This window comes from Dermochelys coriacea, chromosome 1 (genome assembly GCF_009764565.3).
Source record: "Dermochelys coriacea isolate rDerCor1 chromosome 1, rDerCor1.pri.v4, whole genome shotgun sequence".
Lineage (NCBI taxonomy): Eukaryota > Metazoa > Chordata > Testudines > Dermochelyidae > Dermochelys > Dermochelys coriacea.
In genome coordinates, this window is record NC_050068.2 from 27,230,067 (window position 1) to 27,256,115 (window position 26,049).

Consider the following 26,049-nt stretch of genomic DNA (forward strand, 5'->3'; position numbering starts at 1 on the left):
GTGGTGAAAGCTTGTCCTAGTACAGTCCATCCTGTATGTCTTTGATGGGTAATCAGGTCTTCAGGCTTGGCAACTTGACCCCTTTCAGTTAGAAAAAAAATAAGAAAACCTTCATTCTGTGTCTCAGCAGTGCAACCCCCATTGAATTAGCAGGATTTGTGGCATGCAAGCCCCATGCAGTGCTTTGAGAACTTACAGCTCAAGGTCTTTGCAGCATGTGAAATGACCATGTCTGAATTTCAGTATCTTCTGGAATCTTGTGCTCATCAGTTCTGCATCCATCCTGCCACTTTCTGTGCCATCTTCAAATACTGGCATTTTTGGTAGGGGCTCAGGGTACAAGTGGCCTATATCCCTTTTCACCCTGTGTCCCTATGACCCCACCGATTTGTTAAGGTCAAGTTCTGTGAATCAGCCAGATCAAGGCTGGAGCTGAATGAGCAGAAAAGGCATATCTTGTTACCCAGCCTACATTCTAGTGAATCAGTCACTCCATGATAGGCCTGGCAACAGCTGCAGCAATGGATTCCTGCATTTGTAAATGGCTCACGACAAAATTCATCCGAGTGCTTGCCGTGTCAGGGCTGTAAGACTGATGAAAAGCTAAATAACTACCCTAGTTATCACTCAAGAAAGGCAAGGTCCCTCTGTGGGGCCTTTGGAAATAACAGCTGTAAATAAAGAGCAATAAACCAGAACTAAACACCCCATTAGTTAAAAAAAGATAATTGTGAAAACAACATGGAGAAATTCTGATTCAGAATGAGGGAGATTAATATTTTTAGCAAAACTCTTGGAGCCAAATTCTGCCCTCTCTTATACCAGTCAATTTTGATAGTCCCATTGTTGATGATAATTCTAGAGGAATCAAAAATACTTATTTTAAAGGCTTCATTTTGCAAGAGTTTGGGTCTGCTTATTTTGAAGAGAGGACAACCGTTCTGGATGCACTGATGGAATCTCCAGATTATTGGTTTCATTAACATTCAGATAAACCTAATAAATGATCAGTAGCTCTTACAAGCATGTTACAGACATGAGTAGTATATATTAATGGTTATTAGCACATCAGTAGGTGTTATAAATAAGCAACCTATTGTAAGCAATCCATTGAACTCTATAACAATTGATTCATCATTTATTAAAACATCTATTAATCATTCAACAACCTTTTATAAATAAAACCTTAATTAAAAGTGTGGCCCATTTTTGTTCCCACTTTGTCCAGATTAGTAACATTTGTTAAATGTGTGATCTGGGTAAAAATGTGGGGGCAAACTTTCCCATGATGTATGACCTGGGTGCAAGTCAAGGGCAGAGCTTTTCCCTAAAAATTAAAAATTAACATTGAAAACAAGTCCACTTTTTTCTTGCCTTTGGGGTTAGGGTGGCACCGAGCAAATGTTTCTTTCTGTATAATGTTTCTGTTCCATAGCACAGTCAACAACACTGTGTTTCTGGTGGAGTTGTTTTATTGTTTGTATTGTGGTAGCACCTAGCAGCCTCAGTCCTGGACCAGGACTCCATAGTGCCAGGCACTGTACAAACACATAAGAAAAAGGTGTATCTGTAAACTGACCTCTCTGAGTAGAGTTATTGTGTTATAATCTGAAATACATCGAGGGTCACCCTGCCCCAAAACCACTGATCAAGATTTAATAATGGTCCATCACAGTGTTGGTACAATATTATTTGGCAGGTGAGAGCTGTGGAGGGAGGGCGTTGCACCGTGATAAAAGATTATGTAATACTAGACAAGATATTACAACTGGTTGTCAAAATATAACAGATAACATAACAGGGATTTTATTTAAACTGGAACAAAAGGAACTGGATTCCACCTACCTACAATAACATTCAATATATGAAGAATATATATAATAAAAATAATAATGATTCACACACACACTATACTTACTATTAAGTGTATTTAGTGACATATAACCCTCTAAATAAAAAAAAATCTGTGTCTATCTCTGTCTACACAGGCTATTAGTTTATAGGTTAATTATTATTAATAATAATAATTTTATTATTTTATTTTTAGTTCAAGGTTCCCCTTTCCCAAGATCTTTCACTGGGTTCTGTCTAACACCCAAGTCAGTCTTTGAGCTCAAGTGCCTCTCAGGATTTCCTAAAGAGCTGGACTTGTCTCCAGTGGTGCTTTCTTTTGGGGGTGCACATTAGACCAGATCCTCTGGATTTGAAAGACCTTTGGTTCTCCTGTTCTGGGTCCCTGGGACAGCATGAATCAGACCAGATCTGATGATCAGGAACGGATGCTCAGGAACATGCCATTAAACACGGACCGACTTGACCAGCTATCTTTAACCTGACAGAACCCTCTCCTGCACATCTGTCTGTCCTGCCCAATCTCAGCCTCTCCGCTCGTTCTCAGTTTCTCTCAGTCCCAGTTTCCTGCCATCCGTCTGTCTGCCCTCTCTCCTTGCTCTCTTTCTTTCTTCTTACTCCCAGATGCTCTGTTTCTCCTCTTATTCACCCACTGTCATTTTCCCTCTCCCAGAGGGAAGGGGCCACCTCCTCCCACTTTCCCAGAGGAGGGGCTACCCCTCCTTTCCATAAAACAATGTCTGTGCACTCACCCTAAATCATATATTCCCATACTGGTAGATTCCCGTTACTATATTTACAAATATATATAACCCAAGACATGTGTGTTTGGAGAGAACCTTAACCCAGCCTCCCCACTGTATTCCCTGTTTGATCTGCCCAAACACACTGAATAGCTCTACTCATTCTCAGCACACCGAAGGCTGACTATCACAGGAAGGGGATTGAACTCTATATAATTACAACTATAACAATAAAAGAGAAGCCATTTGGGAAGCATCCCTTAACAGTCTGAGTATATTGACTCATTACAACAGGGGTGGGCAAACTACAGCTTGCGGGCCGCATCTGGCCCGCCAGCCATTTTAATCCAGCCCTCGAGCTCCCACTGGGGAGTGGGTTCTGAGGCTTGCCCCGCTCTGGCGTTCCAGCTGGGGAGCAGGTTTGGGGGCTGCTCCATGTGGCTCCCGGAAGCAGCAGCATGCCCCCCCTCCGGCTCCTATATGTAGGGGCAGCCAGGGGGCTCCGCAAGCTGCCCCCTCCCCAAGCACCACCTCCGCAGCTCCCATTGGGCGGGAACCATGGCCAATGGGAGCTGCAGGGGTGGTGCTTGGGGAGGGGGCAGCTTGCGGAGCCCCCTGGCTGCCCCTACATATAGGAGCCGGAGGGGGGGCATGCTGCTGCTTCCGGGAACTGCTTGAGGTAAGCCTGAACCCCTGAGCCATCCCCATGTGCCACCACCCCCTGCCCCAGCCCTGATCCCCCTCCTGCTCTGTGAACCCCTTGGTTGCAGTCCAGAGCCCCTCATCCCCAGCACCACCCCAGAGCACCCCTCTGTGCCCTAGCTCACACCCTGTGCCCTAGCTCTGATCCCACTCCTGGCCTCTGAACCCCTCAGCCCAGCCTGGAACACCTTTCTACACCCCAAACCCCTCATCCCCGGAGCCCACACCCTGAGCCGGAGCCCTCACACACACACACACAGCCTCCCCGCCATGCCCCAGCCCAGAGCCCCCTCCCGCACCCTGAACTCCTCATTTCTGGCCCCAGCCCAGAGCCTGCATCCCCAGCCAGAGCCTTCACCCCCTGCTGCACACCAACCCCAATTTCGTGAGCATTCATGGCCCACCATACAGTTTCCATACCCAGATGTGGCCCTCAGGCCATAAAGTTTGCCCACCCCTGCATTAGAATAACAGAAATATTTATTAATTTATTAAGTGTATAGTGAACACATGCAGGTGCAGAAGCAATTTCTTTTATGGAAGATATATGTATTGTAGCTCATTACAGCATAATTTTGATATTTCAGGTGCACTTGACAAGAATTAAAAGTAGTCCTTTTTTACCCAGAACTAACCAAATAAAGAAAGTGCTTATAAATATAGAAAGTGCAGCCTATTGAAGCAAAAGTTAAATGACGGCCTAATCTGCTGTGCAACATCCTTGCGAGCTGTTAAATAACTTGTGCTTTCCAGCCTATTAATGGATGATCACTCTTGTATATTGCATATCCCTTCCCTGCCTGATAGGGGCAAAGTATGGCTTAATGAATCAATGTGGGTAAAATGTTTTGAATTCTTCAGGTGCAAGATGATAGAGTAGGTCCAAGACTTGTTTTTATATGTGTTGCCAATGTACAGTATTGCTTTTAAAGTCAGAATTGATCCAACTAGCTCCTAGCACATGACAGTTTAATGCCAGGGGGCATAAATAGCATTCATATTTCAGCTTCACAGAAACTTGGTGGAACAATGATAATCAATGGAAGACGGTAATACCAGGGTACAAAATATATAAGAATGACAGAATACGTTGTGCTGGTGGGGGAGTGGCACTATATCTGAAAGAAAGTATAGAATCAAATACAGTAAAAATCTTAAATGAATCAAACTGTATCACAGAATCGCTTCAGATAGAAATTCCATGCTTGAACAACAGGAGTGTAGAAGTAGAAATATACTACCAATCACCCGACTAGAATGGTGATGGGGATTAGGAAATGGTCAGGGAGATTAGAGAGGCTACAAAAACAGAAAACCCAGTAATAATGAGAGATATTTACTCCACATAGTGACTAGAAACTAGCCACCTCAGGATGGGATGCAGAGATAAAATTTCTAGTCACTATTAATGACTACTAGCTAGTCTAGCTTGTCCTAGAACCCACAAGGGGAGAGGCAATTCTTGATTAGACCTAAGTGGAGCACAGGATCTGGTCTAAGAAGTGAATATAGCTGAATCACTGTGTAATAGCTACCATAATGTAATTCAATTTATCATCCTTGTAGAGAGGAAAATACCAAAGAAGAACACCACAGTACCATTTAACTTCAAAAAGGGAAACTATGCAACAATGAGGAAGCAAGTTAAATGGATATTAGAAGGAACAGTTGCAAGAGTGAAATGCCTCTGTGCTTCATGGAAACTTTTTAAAAACACCATAATAGAGGCTCAATAGAGGTATATGTATACCCCTAATAAAAAAAAACCCAGTAAGATGACCAAAAAAATGCCACCATGGCTAAATAAAAGAGGCAGTTAGAGGGAAAAAGGCATCCTTTAAAAATTGGAAGTCAAATCCTAGTGAGGAAAATAGAAAGGAGCATAAACATTGGCAAGTCAAGTGTAAAAGTATACTTCGGCAGGCCAAAAAAGAATTTGAAGAGCAGCTAGCAAAAGACACAAAAACTAACAACAAACAAATGTAAAGTACAGCAGAAGCAGGAAGCCTGCCAAACAATCAGTGGGGTCACTGGATGATTAAGGTGCTAGAGTAGCACTCAAGGAAGACAAGGCAGTTGCAAAGAAGCTAAATGAATTCTTTGAATCGGTGTTTACTGCAGAGGATGTGAAGGAGATTCCCACACTTGAGCCATTCTTTTTAGGTGACAAATATGAGGAATTGTCCCAGATTGAGGTGTCAATAGAGGAGGTTTTGAAACAAACTGATAAATTCAACAGTAATAAATCACCAGGACTAGATAGGATCCACCCAAGAGTTCTGAAGAAACTCAAATATGAAACTGAAGAACTATTAATTGGTATCAGAGTAGCAGCCGTGTTAGTCTGTATTCGCAAAAAGAAAAGGAGTACCGGTGGCACCTTAGAGACTAACAAATTTATTAGAGCATAAGCTTTCGTGAGCTACAGCTGATGAAGTGAGCTGTAGCTCACGAAAGCTTATGCTCTAATAAATTTGTTAGTCTCTAAGGTGCAACCGGTACTCCTTTTCTTTTTATTAATTGGTATGTAACCTATCACTTTAATCAACCTCTGTACCAGATGACTGGAGAATAGCTAATATAATGCTAATTTTTAAAAGAGCCTCTAGAGGTGATCCTGGCAATTACAGGTCAGTAAACCAGATGTTACTACCAGGTAAATTGGTTGAAACTGTACTAAAGAATAGAATTATCAGATGCATAGGTGAACACAATATGTTGGGTCGAGTGCTGTAGCTATTTTTAGAAATCTCACATTGGTACCTTCTTTGCGTTTTATCAACTCTGCAGTGACAGTGTTCGTAAATCAAACAACATGCTGGGTCATCATCCAAGACTGCTATAACATGAAATATATGGCAGAAAGCGGGTAAAACAGAACAGGGGACATACAATTCTCCCCCAAGCAGTTTAGTCACAAATTTAGTTAATGCACTATTTTTTTAACAAACATCATGAGCATGGAAGCATTTCCTCCAGAATACTGGCTGAAGCATGAAGGGGCATATGAATGTTTAGCATATCTGGCAAGTAAATACCTTGCAACGCGGGCTACAAAAGTGCTATGCGAAAGCCTGTTCTCACTTTCAGGTGACACTGTAAATAAGAAGCAGGCAGCATTATCTCCTGCAAATGTAAACAAACTTGTTTGTCTTAGCGCTATTGGCTAAACAAAAAGTAGGACTGATTGGACTGTGGGCTCTAAAGTTTTACATTGTTTTGTTTTTTGAGTGCAGTTATGTAACAAAAAAATCTACATTTGTAAGTTACATTTTCATGACAGAGATTGCACTACAGTACTTGTATGAGGTGAATTTAAAAATAGTATTTCTTTTGTTTATCATTTTTACAGACCAAATACTTGTAATAAAAATAATATAAAGTGAGCACTGTACACTTTGTATTCTGAATTGTAGTTGAAATCAATATATTTGAAAATGTAGAAAAAAGTCCAAAAATGTTTAATAAATTTCAATTGGTATTCTATTGTTTAACAGCGCGGTTAATCACGATAAATTTTTTTTAATCACAGTTAATTTTTTTGAGTTAGTCGTATGAGTTAACTGCGATTAATCAACAGCCCTACTATATATTAAAAGGTTTGGCACTTGAAGTCTGAGAGCCCTGTCAAGTGTTGTCTGATAGTCCAATGATTAACTGTAGTTACTGGACTGTTTTGATATTTTTAGAACAAAACATTCGGAATTATTTTTAAACATGCCTGTTTGAGTTTTTTAATTTAGCATTCTGTGATATGTTATACTACAAAAGAAAAAGGGTCGAAATCAAACTGAACAAAATGTTTCAATTGATCTGAAATGAACTTTTCCCATATTTCCTTGGCAGAGAATTTCAAAATTATTGATTTTCATTCTGATTCAGAATGAAGCCTGCTTTTTAAATTCTTTGTGAAACAGAACTTCTCTTTTCCACATAGCTTTAAAAATTAACTGCCCTCCTTCAGGTAAGAGACGATCCAATGGCCAACTTTATGCGCGGGTAGTTCCACTTACATTCACAGGAAGGGATTGTTAGGTGAGTTTGGGCTGTAATGAATTAACGTTATGCTCTCAATAGACAGCTAGCCAACAAAGATGCTACCTGGGCCTATGAGTTGTTGCTTAGATCTTGTTGCCTTCTTGCTAAAGGAAAGATGGTGAGCATAGCTGGTTGTGAAATTTGATTTTTTTAAGTCATTTTTAATTTTGAAAATTTGAAATTTTGTTAAAAAAAAAAAAGAGGAGGATGAAATTTTGGCAGAAAATGTCCCTATTTTCCAGCCGGCACGAATGGTGAAATTAGATCTGGCAATAGAGAGGATTACACCCACGACAGAGGTCTAACACTCGTTTGTGTGCTTTGCCATCAGGGCTTCTGCATGGGTAGTTCCTGGTACATTTGTTGTGAAGGAAGGGATCACTCATTACTGACATATGAACAGTCACTTAGTAGAAGAGCCAGTTTGCTGGCAGTCACAGCAGGGCTGAAGGGCACGTAGGTCATGCTGGACTAGAGGATCAACTAGAGCCCCAGTGGGACTAAAGATTAAATTCTCTTTCCTAGAACTGCTTCTAGAAATCCCTGTTGTGGGTCCTATGGCTATGCAGGGGCTATAGATCAAGAGAATGCCTGTTACTGGAGGTTACCTTCCTTTCCCTTAAATAATAAAATCACAATTTCAGTAGGGTTCTAGTGAACCCGAAGGTGAGGATTCTGAACTGTGGTCAGTGAGGCACTTTGATCAGCTCCCCTGTCTGGCTAATGACACATTAAGATCCTTTCTGCTGGTGCATCTTGACCTCCTATTTGGGCAGGTCTGGATTATTTACTGGAAAGTAAAAGGTCTTTGCTTTTTATCCCTCGGCAGAGGCAGAGAAGCAGCTTTGTGCTGGCAATGTAGTGAGAAGTGATTCAGTAATGTAAAGCCAGGCTGTGAGCTAGTGAGTTCTGGCATATGAGACTCTCTGCCCATCACACCACTGCACAGTTGAATCTCAGGCACTGTGCTAGAGTAGCCCAACCCTCTGTTGCTTTGCATAGGTTTTATTTTTTTAACATGGTGCCAACTTACCTCTGGCACTTGGCCCGGAGTCTGTGCACTGTTCTGATAGAGCTGCTCTTGTTCTTCTCTCTTCCAGACAAAGAGCACTTGAAGGAGAGGGAGAAGCTGGAAATGGAATTGGCAGCCGTGCGCTCTGCCAGTGAGGATCAGCGGAGACACATCGAAATCCTGGACCAGGCACTGAACAATGCTCAGGCCAAGGTCATCAAACTGGAAGAGGAGGTGAGATGAGGGCATCATTTCCTCTGCTTTGCTGCAAATGATTGCTTGTATTTAGTATTCATTTTACAGCTGTAGTTCAGCCCAGCCTCTTAACCCTTTCCAGCACCAGGGTGGCAGCCCCCCTCTTCCCCAGACCCTTCCAAACAGAAAACAATTATAAAACACTGAGCCAGGCAGGATATGAAAGGAAACCACAATCACAGATGCTTTTTGTGTAACCAAAAGCTTGACCGAATTTCACCAGCTGATGGCTAACGTGATGTTAGAACATAGGGTTCTTTCTCTTTAGAATACCCTGTCTACTAATTTAGGACTTGTGTAATTAATGAGAAAATATCTTGTATGGGTATAGTCCATTTCTTCTCAAAGAATCCCAAAGTGCATACATATAGTCTGTGTCTGTGTATACAAACACACACACAGAGTGCACCACAGTCAGCCAGATCAATTCACAGAACTCAGTACAACAGGACCAGATAAATTGCATTCAGGAGTATTAAAAGAAATGGCTGAGGCACTCTGATATTTAACAAATCTTTGAATACTGGTGAAGTTCCAAAGGACTGTAAAAAGCTAATGTCCCAACATTTATACAGGATTAACATGGGTAACTATAGGCTGGTTAGCTTGAGGGTCATGGGCAAAATTTTGGAAAGACTGATTGAGTGCAATCAGTAAAGAATTAAAGAATGGTCGCATAATTAATGCAAATTAGTATGGTTATATAGAAAACCGAGATTGTCAAACTAACATGATATAACTTCATGAGATTACGAGATTGGTTGAGTTTAAAATAATATATTCAGACTTGTGTAAGACATTTGACAAAGTATTGCACAACATTCTGATTAAAAAATTAGCATTATACAAAATCAATGTAGCCCTTATTAAATGGATTAGAAAGTGGTTAGCTGATGGATCACGAAAAGTCATTGTATATGGGGATTAGTCATCCAATGAGGATGTTTCTAGTGGATCTGTTCTTGGTCCAGTGCTATTCAATATCTTTGTCAATGATTTGGATGAGAATATAAAAACATTGCTGGTAAAGTTTGCAGGGTTCTGAAAAGAGCCACAAGAACGATATGAGGTCTGGAAAACCTGCCCGACAATGAGATTAAAGAAGACCAATCTGTTTAGATTACCCAAGCATTGTTTAAGAGGTGATTTGACCACAGTATCAGAATACTTACATCATCGTGTAGATCAGTGGTTCTCAAACTTTTGTATTGGTGACCCCTTTCACATAGCAAGTCTGAGTGTGACCCCCCCCCTTATAAATTAAAAACACTTTTTATATATTTAACACCATTATAAATGCTGGAGGCAAAGCAGGGTTTGAATCTTGTGACCCCTTGAGGAGTCCCGCCCCCCAGTTTGAGAGCCCCTGGTGTAGATGTACTTACATAGGGAGAACATTTCTGATAAAAGAGGGCTCTTTGATCTTGCAGACAGACAAAGGCATAACAGTATCCAGTAGCTGAAGATGAAACTAGAAAAATTCAGACTAGAATTAAGGTGTACATTTTTAATAGTGAAGATAATTAACCATTGGAGCAGTTTACCTATGAGGGTTCTAGCTTCTCCATCATTTGAGTCTTTAAATCAAGATTAGATGTCTTTCTAAAAGATCTGCTATAGCTCTATCAGAATTTATGAGCTTGATGCAGGAATCACTTGGTGAAATTTTATGGCCTGTGTTATGCAAGAGATCAGACTAGATTATCATCATTGGTCTTTCTGGTTTTATCTATGAACAGTGTAATGAGGGAAATTCTGAATAAGGATAAAAAGGCTATGGGACCTTGAATGTCTATACAGAGCAGATCAGACCTTGGTGAGAGGGAGGGTTGTCCAGTGGTTTGGGCACTAGATAGGACTTGGGAGATCAAGGCACAATTCACTGCTCTGCCACAGAGTTCCTGTGTGACCTTAGGCAAGTCACTTAGTCTGTCTGGCCCATATTTTTAAAGGTATTTAGCCATTGCTTCTCTCAGCAACATCGCTGCTGCAACTAACTGATTAAGGAGCCCAAATCTAATTTTCAAAAGGGATTTAGGCACTTAAGAGCCAGAATCCGAATGGGATTTAAATATTTCTTGAAAATGAGATTTAGGCTCCTAAATCAGGTAGGCATTGCAACACTGAGCGCAGCGATGCCTAATTACTTTTAATAATCTGTGACTAGGTTCCCATCTGTACAATGGAGAAAATTGCATATCCTTACCTCACAGGGGTGTTGTGAGGGTAAATACGCTACAGATTGTGACGTGCTCAGATACTGCTATGATAAAAAGCATCCAAGTACTTTCTGAGGTCTCATCTGTAAGATTCACAAGCAGCAAAGTGCATGCAATTCATATTGAAGCACTGGTGCCAAAGAATCTAGGTATTTCAAACCTAATGATTACATTAATCAGCATTGTACATACTCTTGAAGATGTAAAGTGCTATGTGCACCTGCTAAGTATTATTATTACTTTATTTTAGACTACTAAGCCATCTATTTTTGAACTCACAATATTAAAATAATATGGAATATGTAAATTATAGACTCAGTACTGTTCCTCTTGAAATCAATGGGAGTTTTGCTGTTGACATCTTAGTTACAAAATGAACAAATAAAGGAACAGTCTGGGTAGCAAAACAAATTGAGAAGGGATGGTCAATGAAGGCAGTAGACTGGGGGTCAAGTCTTTGCTCTGCTACACACTTCCTGTGTGATCTGGGGCAAATCACTGAGTCTTTCTGTTGCTCCACCACCCATTTGTACAATGAGCTATTAAATACTTCCATCCTCCCACCTTTTGTCTGTTTCTAATCACAAAATTAAATGACATTTTCAAAAGAGCCCACTGATTTTGTGTGTCTCACTTTTTGGTTGCCTGACATAAGACATGTTAAGATAACCATTTCTGAAGTTTTGGACCATTTCTTAAACAAGGAGTTTTTAATATAATTTGGAATATACGGAATGAAAAAAAAATACTTTAGGGAAAATCTACACTTTTATCAAGGTTTTACCACCTGCAGATCTTTGTAAATCTCAATGAATTTCTTGTATTGCCAAATCATCATAGTTAAGTTAAAAAGCTGTTTGTAGTAAACCAGGGCAATCATAACTCAAAACTATTAATGAAAAATGTAAAAAACCTACTGTGTAAATCTACATTATATGGAATGCCTGTTAATAGAAATATTTTATTTTAAAACATGAAGGTAGTATTACCTCTGTATATGAGAACATTACTGGAATAATGTCCAGTCCAGTGTCCACACTTCACAAAAGATGTTGAAAAATGGGAAAGGGTTCAGAAAAGAGCCACAAAAATTATTTGTGGTCTAGAAAACATACCCTATAGTGAGAGACTAAAGAGCTCAATCTATTTAGTTTATTCAAGAGAATATTAAGAGTTGACTCGTAGAGCCCTGCAAATGTGCAGCTATCCACTTTATATCCGCAGATATCCACATCCGCATATTTGCGGATCGCGGATTGGACATGGATACAAATTTTGTCACCGCACAGGACTCTAGTGACTTGATCCCAGTCTATATCCGTGTACATTGGGAAGAGGTTTCTGGTAGGAAAGGGCTCTTTAATTTAGCATAAAAAGGCAAAATGAGATCCAATGGTTGGAAGCTAAAGATAGACAAATTCAGTATAGAAATAGATGCAAATTTTTAATAGTGCAAGTAATTAACAATTGGAACAAATTTCCTAGGGACGTGGTGAATTCTCCATTATTTGCAGTCTTTAAGTCAAGACTGGATAGCTTTCTAAAAGATACGACATAGCTCAGGCAGTTATGGGTTTCATGCAGAAACTCATGGGTGACACCCTACGGTCTGTGCTATGCAGGAGGTCAGACAAGATCAGGGGTCCGCAAGGCAGTGCCTGTGGGTGCCATGGTGCCTGTCAGGGCATTTGTGTGCACCTGCAGGACACCCTGCCACCAAAATTCCGCCGAGAAGCATTGTCATTTCTTGGAAGCATTTTGGCGGCAACACTTCTTCCTATTCCCACAAGAAAGGTTGGGGACCACTGGACTAGATGATCATAATGGTCCCTTAAAAACAACAAGGAGTCCGGTGGCACCTTAAAGACTAACAGATTTATTTGAGTATAAGCTTCTGAAGAAGTGAGGTTTTTACCCATGAAAGCTTATGCTCAAATAAATCTGTTAGTCTTTAAGGTGCCACCAGACTCCTTGTTGTTTTTGTGGATACAGACTAACACGGCTACCCCGATACTTGACATAATGGTCCCGTCTGACCTTAAAATGTATAAATCTAAGGCTAGATACTGGTTGAGCCAAGAGAGAAACTTTTTTCCTGATCGCTAGGCCAGGACCAGCACCTGGATAAGTTTACTGATCCTATGAATTTTTCTATTGTTCCATTAAATGTTTCTTGCTCTAATAAGTCATGAGTTATTGGATCCTAAAATCATATCATTCTTATTACGCTCTTGCTTCTTCACACACAGTTCAGTTCTAAGCTGACTAGCAATTATTTCCCCACCAAATTTCTCCTGTTCCATTTAGCAAACATTTTTCACTTTAATTTTTAAAGGTATTTGTGTGTATTTGGTGATTATGAAATTACAGACTGGGTAAGGATGTCAGAATTGCCCAATAATAATAATAATTCATTATTATTTATGGACAAGTGAGCTATATTTTTGTGTATAATCAACAACATTGTTAACAAAGGGCTTGATAGTGTGAACACTTCAGTGCATTCCTTTACTGTAGTGAATAAAATTACATGCATGCTTAAGCATTTGCAGGACTGGAACCTAAGTTCCAATTACAAACCAAAATTTTGCATTTGGTTAAATCAGTGCACTTCCTTTGCAGACAACAGGGTTTCTCAGTTATGAATGAGAGATAATTTGGCTTGGAGTGTCTTTATTGCTACTGATGATGAATGAGGGAGAAAGAATCCAGCTTGACTCTCTGATCCCAGGCTCAGTCTGCAGGGCTGGCAGTTAGTAAAACCATCTTTTTGCTTGTAAACTGAGCACCTCTGATCAGTAAGCCAGAGATCATGAACTTGGAACCCCACAATACCACTCTCACAGAGTCACACACCCCTTGGGAATCTAATCTTCTGATTGCTTCTGGACATTAGTTCAGATTCTTATCTCATTCATACCAATGTAAATCCATTGAAATAACTGCTGTTTACAGCAGTGTAATGGAGATGAGAATCTGGCCCATTGTTACTGTGTCTAGAAAGGCTGCTTAGAATAAGTTTTGTTTTGCATCTGTATTGTAAAAAAACCTCCATTAATTTCATTCTGATTTTTGGAGTACTTGTGGCACCTTAGAGACTAACAAATTTATTAGAGCATAAGCTTTCGTGAACTACAGCTCACTTCATCGGATGCATTCGATGAAGTGAGCTGTAGCTCACGAAAGCTTATGCTCTAATAAATTTGTTAGTCTCTAAGGTGCCACAAGTACTCCTTTTCTTTTTGCGAATACAGACTAACACGGCTGCTACTCTGAAACCTGTGTTTCTGATTTTTGACTTGGATATTTTATGGTCACAGAAAACAATTTTGAGGTATAAGAATCCATTGTCAGTATAATCTGTGGGAAGGTACATAGCTTAATCTAGCATTGTACTGAAAGAATTCCACCTATTCTGGATGAAACACCTGAGGCCCTGCTTTATAATTGCTAAGAGCTTCATGCAAAGGACCACATTCAAGAAAACATTTGCAATCCATAATAACAATTGTTATTGGTCCTACAAGACCCAGGAAGAAAGCTGCATATTCTAAAGTATCAGCTAATAGCACATTATCTATTAACTAATTATTGACTAGAGCTGGTCAGAAATTTTCTGGTTAATTTTTTTGGGGGGGGTCAAAAAATGCCGGTTCGCCAAAACTAACACCATTTGCAAACCCGGATCAGGTTCAAGGAATTTCCTGACTCAAAAAACCAAAAAGGTTTTGAATTGTTGAAACATTTCACTTTGACATTTTCAAAATGACTAATTCCAGTGTTCCAGTTTGAAAGGACTTTTTGCTTTGAAATTTAAGCTCATAAGACCAAAAAAAAGTTCTGAAAAGAAGGTCAAAATCAAAATGAAATGTGTTGAAATTATCATACTGAAACAATTCAATCGACTTGAAACGGGAAAAAAAATGGTTTCCCAGTTTGCAAAAGTTTAAGATTTTGACTTTTTGTCCTGATCTGAGAGGTGCAAAAGTATTAAATTCTTGAAAATATTTGTGAAACTGGAAAACTACTGTTTCCTATTCACATGTATACAGACTTGTTTCTTTATAGAGCACTCTTCTAACAATAACTGTGTTAAACATTAGTCTTCCAACCTCCTATCTGGACTGTAAAATGTGCAAAGAACCAAAGCCACATGAGCACAAATAAATGAGGAAGAGTGGGAGTGTCTGTGTAACTAGACTAGAAGCCAGGAATCCGGCGTATGCTAGGAATTAGCTGTGACTTTGGATAGTCATATTAACCTCATATTGTCATACTGTGACTAAAGTCATATTAAGCTCTCTGTCTCAGTTTCATATCTATCAAGTGGCAATAATCACACTGATCTCTGTAAAGTCTGTATTTAACAAAATCCAAACTATCTAACCCCAACTCCTGGGCCTAGTGAACTTTTCAGTAAGGCTAGAAATGTTTTTAATTGGTTTGGACTTGCAGCCTTGCTTTATGCTAATTGATTTTTTCTGTACAACAAAGCAGGTATGTTTTGAAGGGGATTAAACATTTACATTGTTGGGATGGAACAAGAACACAATATCTCACCAGAGAGAGGCATTGCAGCCTGCAGGGTGAAGTCTTGAATCTGTCTGCAGCAGTCAAAATGATATGCATGCAAGTTTAGGGTTAGCATCCAAGCTCAATGGGAAAGAGGACTGTATCTTAGTCACTCTTGATAGAAACAATTTGCATTTTGGATTACACTGGGACTGATTCTGAGAAGTGCTGAGTAATTGCAACTCCAATTGACTTCACTACACCCCAGGATCAGGCTCATTTTTTGTCCTAGTTGCTTCCCGAGGATCAGTTTTCCCAGAAGGCTTTGATGCCCTTCTCACTGACATGTGCCTTGGGCAGTCTGTGGCATATCTGAACTTTTCCCCAAAGGTTCTAAAGCATGTTAATCCCCATCATGGATTAATATAATTTTACCTTGTTGTCCTGCAATTACCACTTCTGTAGCACGGTGGGAGGCCGCAAGAATAATGGCTCAGATAGCAGCTATGATGCACCTAATATCCTCATCCACTTGCATGCCTAAAAGGTCACAGAGAAAGTCTGCAGTCCACTCCCACAAACTCCTGTTAGGGTATGCTACTTGATCAAGTCAGGATTAATCTCAGGCCATAAAATGCTAGGTTGCAGAATCCTCATGTAACACTGGGCCTATAAATCACTCATTGCATGCATTAGAAGTAAGAATGGCTTTAACTGATACTGATACTAACAGTCACCCATATTCATCTGTATGACCTAGCTCTTGGTAGACAAGAAAACATCTGGAAACCAGCAGATGTATACCTTCAGCTAAGGGTCTGCAGATGCCTTTCCCATCATCGGAGACTGGATCATTCAGTTATACAGGGTTAAGATTTATTTCTAGAATCATAGAGTTGAAGGCTAGAAGGGACCATTAGATCATCTAGTCTGAACTCCTGTATATCACAAGCCAATTAAATTTCACCAAGTTATCCCCTTATTGAGCCTGATAACTTGTGTTTGGCTAAAACATAGATCTTGATTTGAAAACATCAAGAGAGGGAGAATCCTTCTTTTCCCTTGGTACTTCATCCAGGTGATTAATTACCTCACTGCTAAAGATGTGTGGCTAAATTCTAATTTGAATGTGTCTGGCTTCAGCTTCCAGCCACTGGTTCTTGTCATGCCATTCTCCTCTAGATTAAAGAGCCCTTTGCTACCCAGAATTTTCTCCCTGTGAAATTTAGGTTCAGTGAAAGCCACATTTACATGCAACATGCACATGCCAGTGATTTATGAGATCATATCGCAACCTGATTCATGGACATAAACATTCATGTCATATTTGTTTGGCTTCTGCTCATCTGTTAATGACACTGTGCTCTCCGCTTGCGCTCTGCCCCCAGTTGCGTAAGAAGCAGGCCTATGTTGAGAAAGTGGAGAAGCTGCAGCAGGCTCTGACCCAGCTCCAGGCAGCATGTGAGAAACGGGAGCAGATGGAACGGCGATTGCGCACGCGGCTGGAGCGGGAGCTGGATTCGCTGAGGATGCAGCAGGTGAGAGGCTGATTGGTCGTGGGCCACAAGCACATCCATCCCGATGCCTGGGTAAATAAGGATGGAATGCTTCATGCCCTGTACTCCTGGCATTACCTCCAGGATGTGTCTTGGCAATGAGAACAGGAGGAATGGTCTCTTACCCTTTGCCACCATGTTGATAGTAGAAACAAGAATGGTATTTTATTTGCCCATCCAAAACAATTTCCTTCCCCCCCTTCAGTGAGTGGGTGAGTGCAGTTTTGTGAAGCTGAGTTAGGGGGCACTTCCAAACCCTTGCTTGTTTCTGCAGTGCTTCGTTAGCTATCAGTGCCTTTTTCCATCGGTTTGATGCAATGGTTGCAAGAGTTTCTCTCTGATGTTCGCCACAGTTAGCTAAGCCTTTTTGTGAGCTCTACATTGGATTAATGATGCAATGTTCTCTCTGTGGGGCTACCCATGAAAGCCATTTGGAAGCTACTGCTCATTCAGCATGTGACAGCCAGCTTGCTTAGTAGCATTAGCCAAAGTGCATATTACACCAATGCTTCAACGGCTGCCCTGCCTCTATTTGATTCTAGGCACAATTAATCATGATCCTTAAAGCCCTGCCTGGCTGAGTTCTAGTTATAAGAGGGATGACGTCTCTCCCTATGCAGCATTGTGACAGTTGAGGTCAGCTGAAGTGCTCTCACCTACAGATCTGAGTATCTGGGGATAGACTGTTTTCAGAGATGGGCCCTTCAAGAGGTCCTTAAGGCAGGTGCTGAGGTTAGATAGCAAAGTACATGATGACAGACTGCTGATCAGGCCTGCATGGTGTGAATATTCATATAGCAGTCACTCATCTCCTATAGTCATGACCCTACATGTTCTTGCCTTGGTGTAAAACCTGCAAAGACTCTTGTTGGTTGCTAAATAAACCAAAAAGCAAACCAGCTCAATGACAAGCTAAACAAATACAGGAGCATTTTGGAGAATTGTCATATTCTTAGGATTTTTTTTTTTTACCAGTCCCTCTAGAGAGATTCAAGAATTCCTTGACTCCATGGGGTGTTGTCAGGGTTCCTGGATTAGAGCTGTGTGAGCGCCTGGTTGAGTTTTAAAGCTCTGAGTTTTCCATGCAGCACTGAAGCAGAAACCTGGATGCTTAATACTCATGACTTGACACGTACCACATACTTTTTTCATTTTTTTAATCATGACAGTCATTTTTAACTATATCAAAGGTCACCCTGATAGAAATTCCTGGATTTTAGATGAATCCTTCACTTGGAAAAGCCTCTTCAGTGCTGATTTTAAATAGAGGATTATTTATTATTCTCCACCATTTTTTGCTTGATGGCGCTTGGCTCTCTCCAGATGCTGAGGAGACACTAGTTACAGCTCCATAGTTAAGATTGAGTGTAGTTTTGCACTGAAAGTAGGGATTCAACTGCTTTCATATCTATGGAGAATACAGTGTATCCTTCTCAAAATTGCTTTTCAAAAACTACCAGATCTGTTCAACAGGGAGGATAGGTGGGAAAAACTCTGTATGTGTGTAAAGGTACATGCAGAGGAATGCAGGGGTTGAAGGAGCGAGTGGGAAATGGGTGAATCTGGTTACAAAAGGCTTAAAATAAATAAATAAATAAATAGATATGATGTTTTAAGGTTGATATTACACATCTTCATGTCATTAGAAATATCATAAGGCAACATTCTCTTTTGTTTCCTATTTAGGGTTTAATGTATGAAAATTGTAATTAAAAAAACAAAACAAGGAAATTCCTAGACAAAAATAATGTTAATCTGAAGTTAGGTTTGTGAGTACATATATCAGTCATTTAGGGTAAAACACATTACAGGAATGTTGCAGTTATCCCGCAAACAAACATTATGAACCTAGGAAATTCAGATTTCAGGCTAGCCTTACAATAATAAAAATATGGTATGATATGGTAAAAATGCAGAATTGGAGCACTCAAACAACCTTTACTCTGCCTTATGGTGAAACAATGAGTGGGGTGGGATGGGTAAGGAAAGCAAAAAAATCTAAAAAAAAATAAAAAAAATGCTTCAAAAATCAATCTAATTTGGGACTAATCACTAAAATCCTTAGCTGTAATCATATGGTTATTGCATGGTGTCACTATAGAGCAGAGTTAAGGTCCTGAACTGGGACCAATGTAAGTAAGGAATTCATACGCTCTCCAACCTTAACTCTGGCAATTCCAGACTCGTAAACACTTCATAATTCAACTGTATCATTTATAAAGCTTTGGGATTTATACCTGCTGAGAATCTTGCCCATAGTTTTTCTGATGGACTTTTACTGAAAATGCAAGTTTCAAATGGATCCTATAGAACCAAACACTCAAACAGCATTTAATAGCATTTTCTGGTGTAACATGACATTGATTTGATATATGGAAATACATGCACAAATTCAGAATAATTTACTTGATTACAAAGGACCATTTCTTCTGCTACTCCAGTAAATTATTTATGTATGGGTTAAAAACAAAATTGGATGGAGGTGCGGAGACATGGTTCTATGAATGCTTCCCGGGATCTCATGGGTTTTTTTGGGAGCTCTGCATCTATGTGTTTGAGCCTGTACTTTCATGCTTAGTTGAACTGTCTTAGTACAGTTACTCATCTAGATAAGTAACTCCCTCTCTCGCCTTTACTTATCACCACCTCCTCAAAACAAATCGTAATGTTATTTTGGGGCGTAGATTAGTTCATGACAAAGAAAAAGCATTGAAGAGTTTGCAGAGAGAATTCCCAGCTTGCAGCTAGCACTGAGATCAGAACATGTGATTATTGGCTGCTGAGGGTCAGCGAATGGGTATACTAGTGCATTAAGCCACCATTTGATAAAAACAGCTGAAGGGTGTAAAAAGGAACATAACTGAGGCATGACATGTAGTTTTAACTTAGAAAGTTCACACATTTCCCACTGTCGAGAAACACTGCTGCTGCCAGAACCCTACTGGAATCAGGGCTTGTTATTGCTAAGACTTGTGGCAAATAGACACACTGCTACACAGTGTTGTTGCTTAAAAGCAAAGGACCTGATTCTGCTCTTAGCTACATGGGGATAAATCAGAAATAACACCATTGACTTAAATTGAGTTATAACAGTGTAAAAACCAGTGTGAGAGGTGGATCAGGGCCCCAAAAGAGAAGATAGTTGCAGTTAAGTAACATTAAAAAAAAATTATTTTCAGTGTTTGAATATCAGTGAGCCACATCAGTCTATGGTGTAATCAGAATGGGCTTCTGGATCAGGCACTGTACTTGGGTTCAGGGGATCTAGGGTCAATCTCTGGCTTTGCCACAGACAATCTGTGTGACCTCACAAGTTGCTCAATCTCTTTGTGCCTCAATTTTCACTGGGAAGGTGGGAAATCTGCAAATATTTCTCTACTTCACAGGGATGTTGGGGGGATAAAAGCATAAATACTGGGCAGTCTACTACAGTTAGTGGCTTGGAATTGTAATTAGCACTATGCTTAAAGTGTCGTAATTCTGGAACACCTTTTCCCTTCAGATTTTCACTTAAAAAAATTGCCTTGGCCTCCCAGCTAACCTGCCGGGTTTGAGGGGAGGCTGGTATAAATGTTTGGGTTATTTTTTAATTTGAGAGAGGGCCAAAACCGGGTTTATGATGAACAACTAGCTCTAATTGTAACTGTGGGGTGAGTCCCATCACTCCATAAAATGACACCTGCTATCCATGTATCACAGTCATATCTACGGAATATTGAGTCATGCCAAATAAAATAGACTTTTACTACTTTTTACTCCAGTGAGCTTTATAGACCCAGTCCACCTAGGAGAGAATGAGCTGGATTTTATTCTGGCTCAGGTATCATCAACAAAATTATTAGCTAAATTCCAAATGGCCAATCTTTATTGTTGATGATGCATGTATCTGGGAAAAAAGGACCTCTTAACTTTATATTCCAGGTTGAGTTTACGGGGTAGGCATTTATTTTGATCTGATATTAATAAGACACTCTACACATGGAGTTTCAGGGTACAATTTTTACAGAGTGGAATTGCTCTGTAAAAATATGATCATACCTTCCAGGACTGACATTATCTGAAGTATAACTGATGTTTTTGTTGGTGAAGCATCACAACAGTTGCCCCCCAAGGATTGTTCCATAATGGATTATTCCAGAAAACTTCTTCCAAAAAAGTCAGTATTACCCCAAAGCCAAAGTTCACTTAAGTCTTCTCCTGCATTCCCAAGTCATGTTTTCTGTCATCAAGAGGAAAGGTTCCAAAACGAAGAAATAGAGGCTGTAGTATTTTGTGACGTGAATTCCAGAGAATGGAAATGTAGGTTACATGGTAACCCCTGATTTCATGGTGTTGATGCATCACATAGGGCCTGCCTTGCCCTGGGCAGCTTATGATGTGGCAAAGTTGACAAACGGGTGTGCACAACATAGTTTCCTCGTCTCTGATGCAATCTTATGTGCCACTAAGTGCAGCAACTTTTATACTTTATAAAACACTTCAATAATGTCTACTCTCTGAAGGTCTCAGAGAACTTTACAACACTTAATTCTCACACCATCCCCTATGGATTAGGTAACTAATGTTATCCCCATTTTAGGTACAGGGAGGTTAAGTAATTTGCTTAAGGTCTTACTTTCACTGTTCCATACAGAGTTCCTGTGGGAGCTGAAAACCAGCATTTTGCTCAGTTTCAAACCAGGGACTTTTTGCATGCTAGATAAACACACAAACTGCTATACCACAGAAACCACCTCCTAAGATCGTGTGGGAGAACCAGGAATAGAGCCAAGGTCTTTTAACTCCCCATCCTCTGCATTAGCTTCCCTGCTTTGGATAAACAGTTTTCTATTCTATCGGGTTCTTTCATCCACTGTGTCCATTTTGCTTATCCCATAACTCTGAAATTTCAAAAGATGATGCCAAATGAGATAATGCGTAAACAAACATCAGTGTTATCCATAACATAAAAAAGCTTTATCCACACTCATGGATTGATTTCTATATCTTATAATGATGCTGATTATTGAAGTGCTGTTAATGTGCTACATGCAGTAGAGGTACTGTAGCTGGTATTAAGAATGCTCTATAAACTCATATGTCAAGGGGAGATGGACAGTCTGAAACTGGTGCTTAAGAAGCCATAGTAGATACACAGATCTTCAGCTCCTGTAAATTGGCATTGATCCATGGCCCATAATAGTGGCCAAGTGCCGTTTAATTTAGCATGCTATATTGCTTTGCTTCTGGGTTATATTTAACTATTACCAATTCCTTGGACACTGTCTCCATGCATGAGAGAAGTGTGACAAAGTGTCAGCAAAAGAGGTATTTTAATGCTAGGTTTGGAGTATCCCACGATGCCCTTGCATTCCAGGATGAGCAGCAGGAATCCTAGTTCTGTCAGCCTGGTTCAGCATCCCATGGAATATATGATGGCCACAGTGAGCATCTGGAAAGCCAGTCCTGCCAGCACATTTTTCAAATGTAATAACAACAGAACACAACCTTTGCTTGCATTGCACCTTTCCTACAAACTGCACCCCCCAGGTGCTTGGCAGTGCAAGACAGCAGCCATTAGAGAGGTAAAAGACAAAGGATGGGACTTTTTAAAGTGCTCCATGTAGGCACTGCAAAAAGTCATTGGTAAAACTCCCATTAACTTCCATGGAAGCAGACTTAGGCAAACTCTGAGCTCTTTAGAAAATCCCACCCCACATTTTCAAACTCAGGTTTGAAACTTTAACTAACTAATCTCTAACTTTAGGCCCCAAGGCCCAGATTCTCAAAGGTATTTAAGGATCTAATTCCCATTGAAAGGAGTGGGAGTTAGGCGCTTAGTACCTTTGACGATCTGGACCCAAATCCATATTAGGTACCTGTTTAAGTGGATGTATTTTCAAGGATGTTGAGAACTCTCCATCCCACTGACTTCACTTGGATTTGCAAGTACTCAGCACCTCTGAAAAGCTAGCCTCTGATGTAGGTGCCCTAACTTGAGGCTGCCAGTTTTGAAAATGCCAGCTTAAAAGACAGCAGGAGGAGAGAAAAATGAAGGAGCCTGGACATAGGGGACGAGAGATTTGAAAAAAGATTGCAGGCCAATAAGGGAGAGAGACACAGGCAGGCTCTCTCAGACAAGGCTGATCTCTTGCACAGACAGTGTGGAGATTACTTGAAGGAACTGAGGAAAGAAGAGAAAGGAGCATAGAGACAAGAAGTCAGAATCCTGTGCAGTCCGTGTGCTGTTTCAGTTCCCATGCAGTGGTGTGGACATGCTGTAATAGGCAGCAAACATGCTGTCTCTACTAGCCTATTTCACAATCCCATTGCTTTTTCAGCAATCCATCAAGTATGTTATATTGGCAGATGTATGCCTGGGATAGCAGCTCAATTCAGCTCTGCCAGCCGGCTTTCACCAGCTCATGCAGTATATGCATGTGCGAGGGTGAACAGCCAGCTCAATCAGCCCATGAGGTATTAACACTCCACGGTGGAGAGCTGGACGGCTCCACCCCATGAGGAGTGTGCTGGGACCACCAGCTCTTTTAGCCTCTTTCAACATCTTTTAGCATTCAGTCAGTCACCTTCAGGAACTTGGGGAGGACCCCACCTTCAGCTGGAAGTTTTACACACGCCATGTGTAGCCTTGCCTCCTTTGCTAAGCAATAAACCAGCTTTCCTGATGCTGTTGAGTTGCTAGTGTCAGTTTCTAGAGCAAACTTGCATCTCACTGGTTGTAGGCAATAACTACTGGGTCACTCTTTGACAAGGAGCCCTATTTAAGCTCTGATCACCAGGGTGGCTACTGATTCAGCAACAGGCCACCCAAAAGATTGAAAGCCCCTGGGTTTGTTTTGCAGAAGATTTTGTAGAAGAGGTGCCTGCAGCTCTCGTGTTGGTGCAGGCTGAATATCTTTCGTTGTTTCCTTCTCCCCAACTCCAGAGACAGGGGAACTACCAGGCCGAAAGCCTGCCAGAACACAATGCCCCAGCACTGATGGAGCTAGTGCGGGAAAAGGAGGAGAGGATTCTGGCTCTGGAAGCTGACATGACCAAGTGGGAGCAGAAGTATCTAGAGGAGAGCACAATCAGGCACTTTGCCATGAATGCAGCAGCCACAGCAGCAACAGAAAGGTAAGATCATATTGTTCCAGGCAGTCAGCAATACACTCAATCAAATGAGGCTTTGTATAGTAAAAAGAAGTGGGTGTTTTCTTAGGGACAAATCTGGCTTGGTTTATCCAGTCATGTAGTCCCATTGAAGTTAATGGGACCATTCACCATAGTAAGGCCTTGAGGCCTTGCCATTCTGGGTCAGGATCAATGGTTCATCAAGGCCAGTGAACCAGCCTCCAGCAGTGTCCTGTAGCTAAGGCCCTGTGTAAATCATGATTATTATTATTTTTAGAAAATTCACAACAGCGTAAATGGCAAAGTATTGAATTTCATGGAGTTTGCACAGAATGAAGTTTACAAATAATGTTCATCAATTTCAAGGACAGAAAATTCATTGACTATTGTTACTTGTAAAATTCAATCCATCCTTGAAATGGACTTTGCTGTAGACTTTTACCTTTTAAAAAAAATATTTTAAAATCACGGTTTGAGGGCATTTTCACAACTTCCATGCCCTCCAGGAAATTGTGATTTATACGGGGTCTTACCTATAACTGTTGCATCAAAGGAAGGCAGAAGTTTTCCTTAATAAACCTGGTGTAATGTACTTGGCATGTGTGGGGGAGGAGAGGGAATTTTTCTCCATAGTATTAAGGGCTCACAAAGGAATTTCCCTCCATTTATTGCCAGATACTATCAAGTATTTCACACAGACCCAGGCATTTTAATTACCCAAAAAATGAGTGTATTCAGTGGGGGCTTGATTTTCAGAGAGGTATGTCATGGGCTGCACCACTCAATGCCTGACTGCCTTCTGGTACTCTGGGGAGTAGCTTGAGGCAGACAAACCCCTGTCCACGGTTTGCACATCGTCACCCTGTCCACCTGGAGCTCCTCTCACAGCATCCTCTTCATGGCTCGGCCCTGTGGTTGTGTCACAAGTTACCACCCCCCTCCCAGGGGAGGTTTAGCTACTTCTCTCGCTCAGTGCCACTTGCCCAGTGGCTGATAGAGGAACCCAGGCCCACCCTCTTCTCTAGGTTCCAGCCCAGGGACCCTGAGTTTAGCAATCTGGGCCTTCTCTCTCTGGCCTCACTGCTCTATCCTTGGGCTTCTTCCTATTGTTGGTTCCCCTTTTCTTCATAGGCCTACCAGTTCCCCAACACCTCCTCCCTCTTCCCAGGTAGTGTCTGCAGTCTCGACTCATTCCTCCCTTTCTCCTGGGGGTGTCTGCCTTTTTTCCCAGTATCCCCTTCTGCTTCAGCTCTTGGCCTTTATAGACCCTGCCTATTGTGACCTAGCTGAGCTTCCTTGATCAGCTGCCTAGGGGGTTAATTGGCACATCTGGCCTGCATTAAACCCTGCAAGGTAGTCATCCCATCACAATGCAAAGTACCCACAACTCCTGTCGACTTCAGCTAGACTTGTGGGTGCTCAGCACCTTTTCAAATCAGGCCATTTGTGTCTTCAGAATAGGGTTTTTAATATTTCTGTCACAGGTAATACAAGGCATCGTCACTGATGTGTACTGACATCTAAAAAATTATAATTAAAAGGATCCTATCAAATATTTTAGATCCTAAACGTAGGTATGACTTTATAAAAAAAATGTAAAATAAAAAATAACAACAAAACCAAGGTTTGCAAAATTTCACATAAAATACGTTTTTTAATCAATTATATATTTTTCTTTTATATAAATGTTTTCTTGAAAATTTTCCCCTACGGCTTTGGAAACTCAAACATACCAGCTTTTTGCTAGTGTATGAGAACCAGAAAGTGAAACTTAACTTGAAACAGGAAATTAACTTGATCTATCTTATTTTCTCATCCAGCATTGAAGTGCAGAAGCAAACAGCAAATTAGATTTAATGTGATGACTCTTGTGATTTTCTTTCAACCTTCACATTATTTGGTGTTTTTCTTAAAGCCCGAGCACATAGAGCCAAGTGATTACATGAGAATCTCTGCTTTCATTAATTTTTTATATTTTTTTCTAGCCCTTGTGATTGTACAGGAAAACATGAAACATGATTCAAGTGTACTTCAAAGGCTCAGAAACC

General features: G+C 40.7%; 1 protein-coding gene across 7 annotated transcripts in view; it reads left to right on the top strand.

Annotated features, from left to right (window-relative positions):
* Nucleotides 1-26,049, top strand: part of AMOTL1 (angiomotin like 1) — a 144,368-nt gene that overhangs the window by 103,275 nt on the left and 15,044 nt on the right. For all 7 annotated transcript variants that reach the window (XM_038386955.2, XM_043504172.1, XM_038386960.2 and 4 more), the window contains 3 exons: nt 8,435-8,580; nt 16,721-16,870; nt 23,814-24,004. In XM_038386955.2, coding sequence (XP_038242883.1) covers nt 8,435-8,580; nt 16,721-16,870; nt 23,814-24,004 — 487 coding nt within the window. The remainder of the gene's footprint in view (nt 1-8,434; nt 8,581-16,720; nt 16,871-23,813; nt 24,005-26,049) is intronic.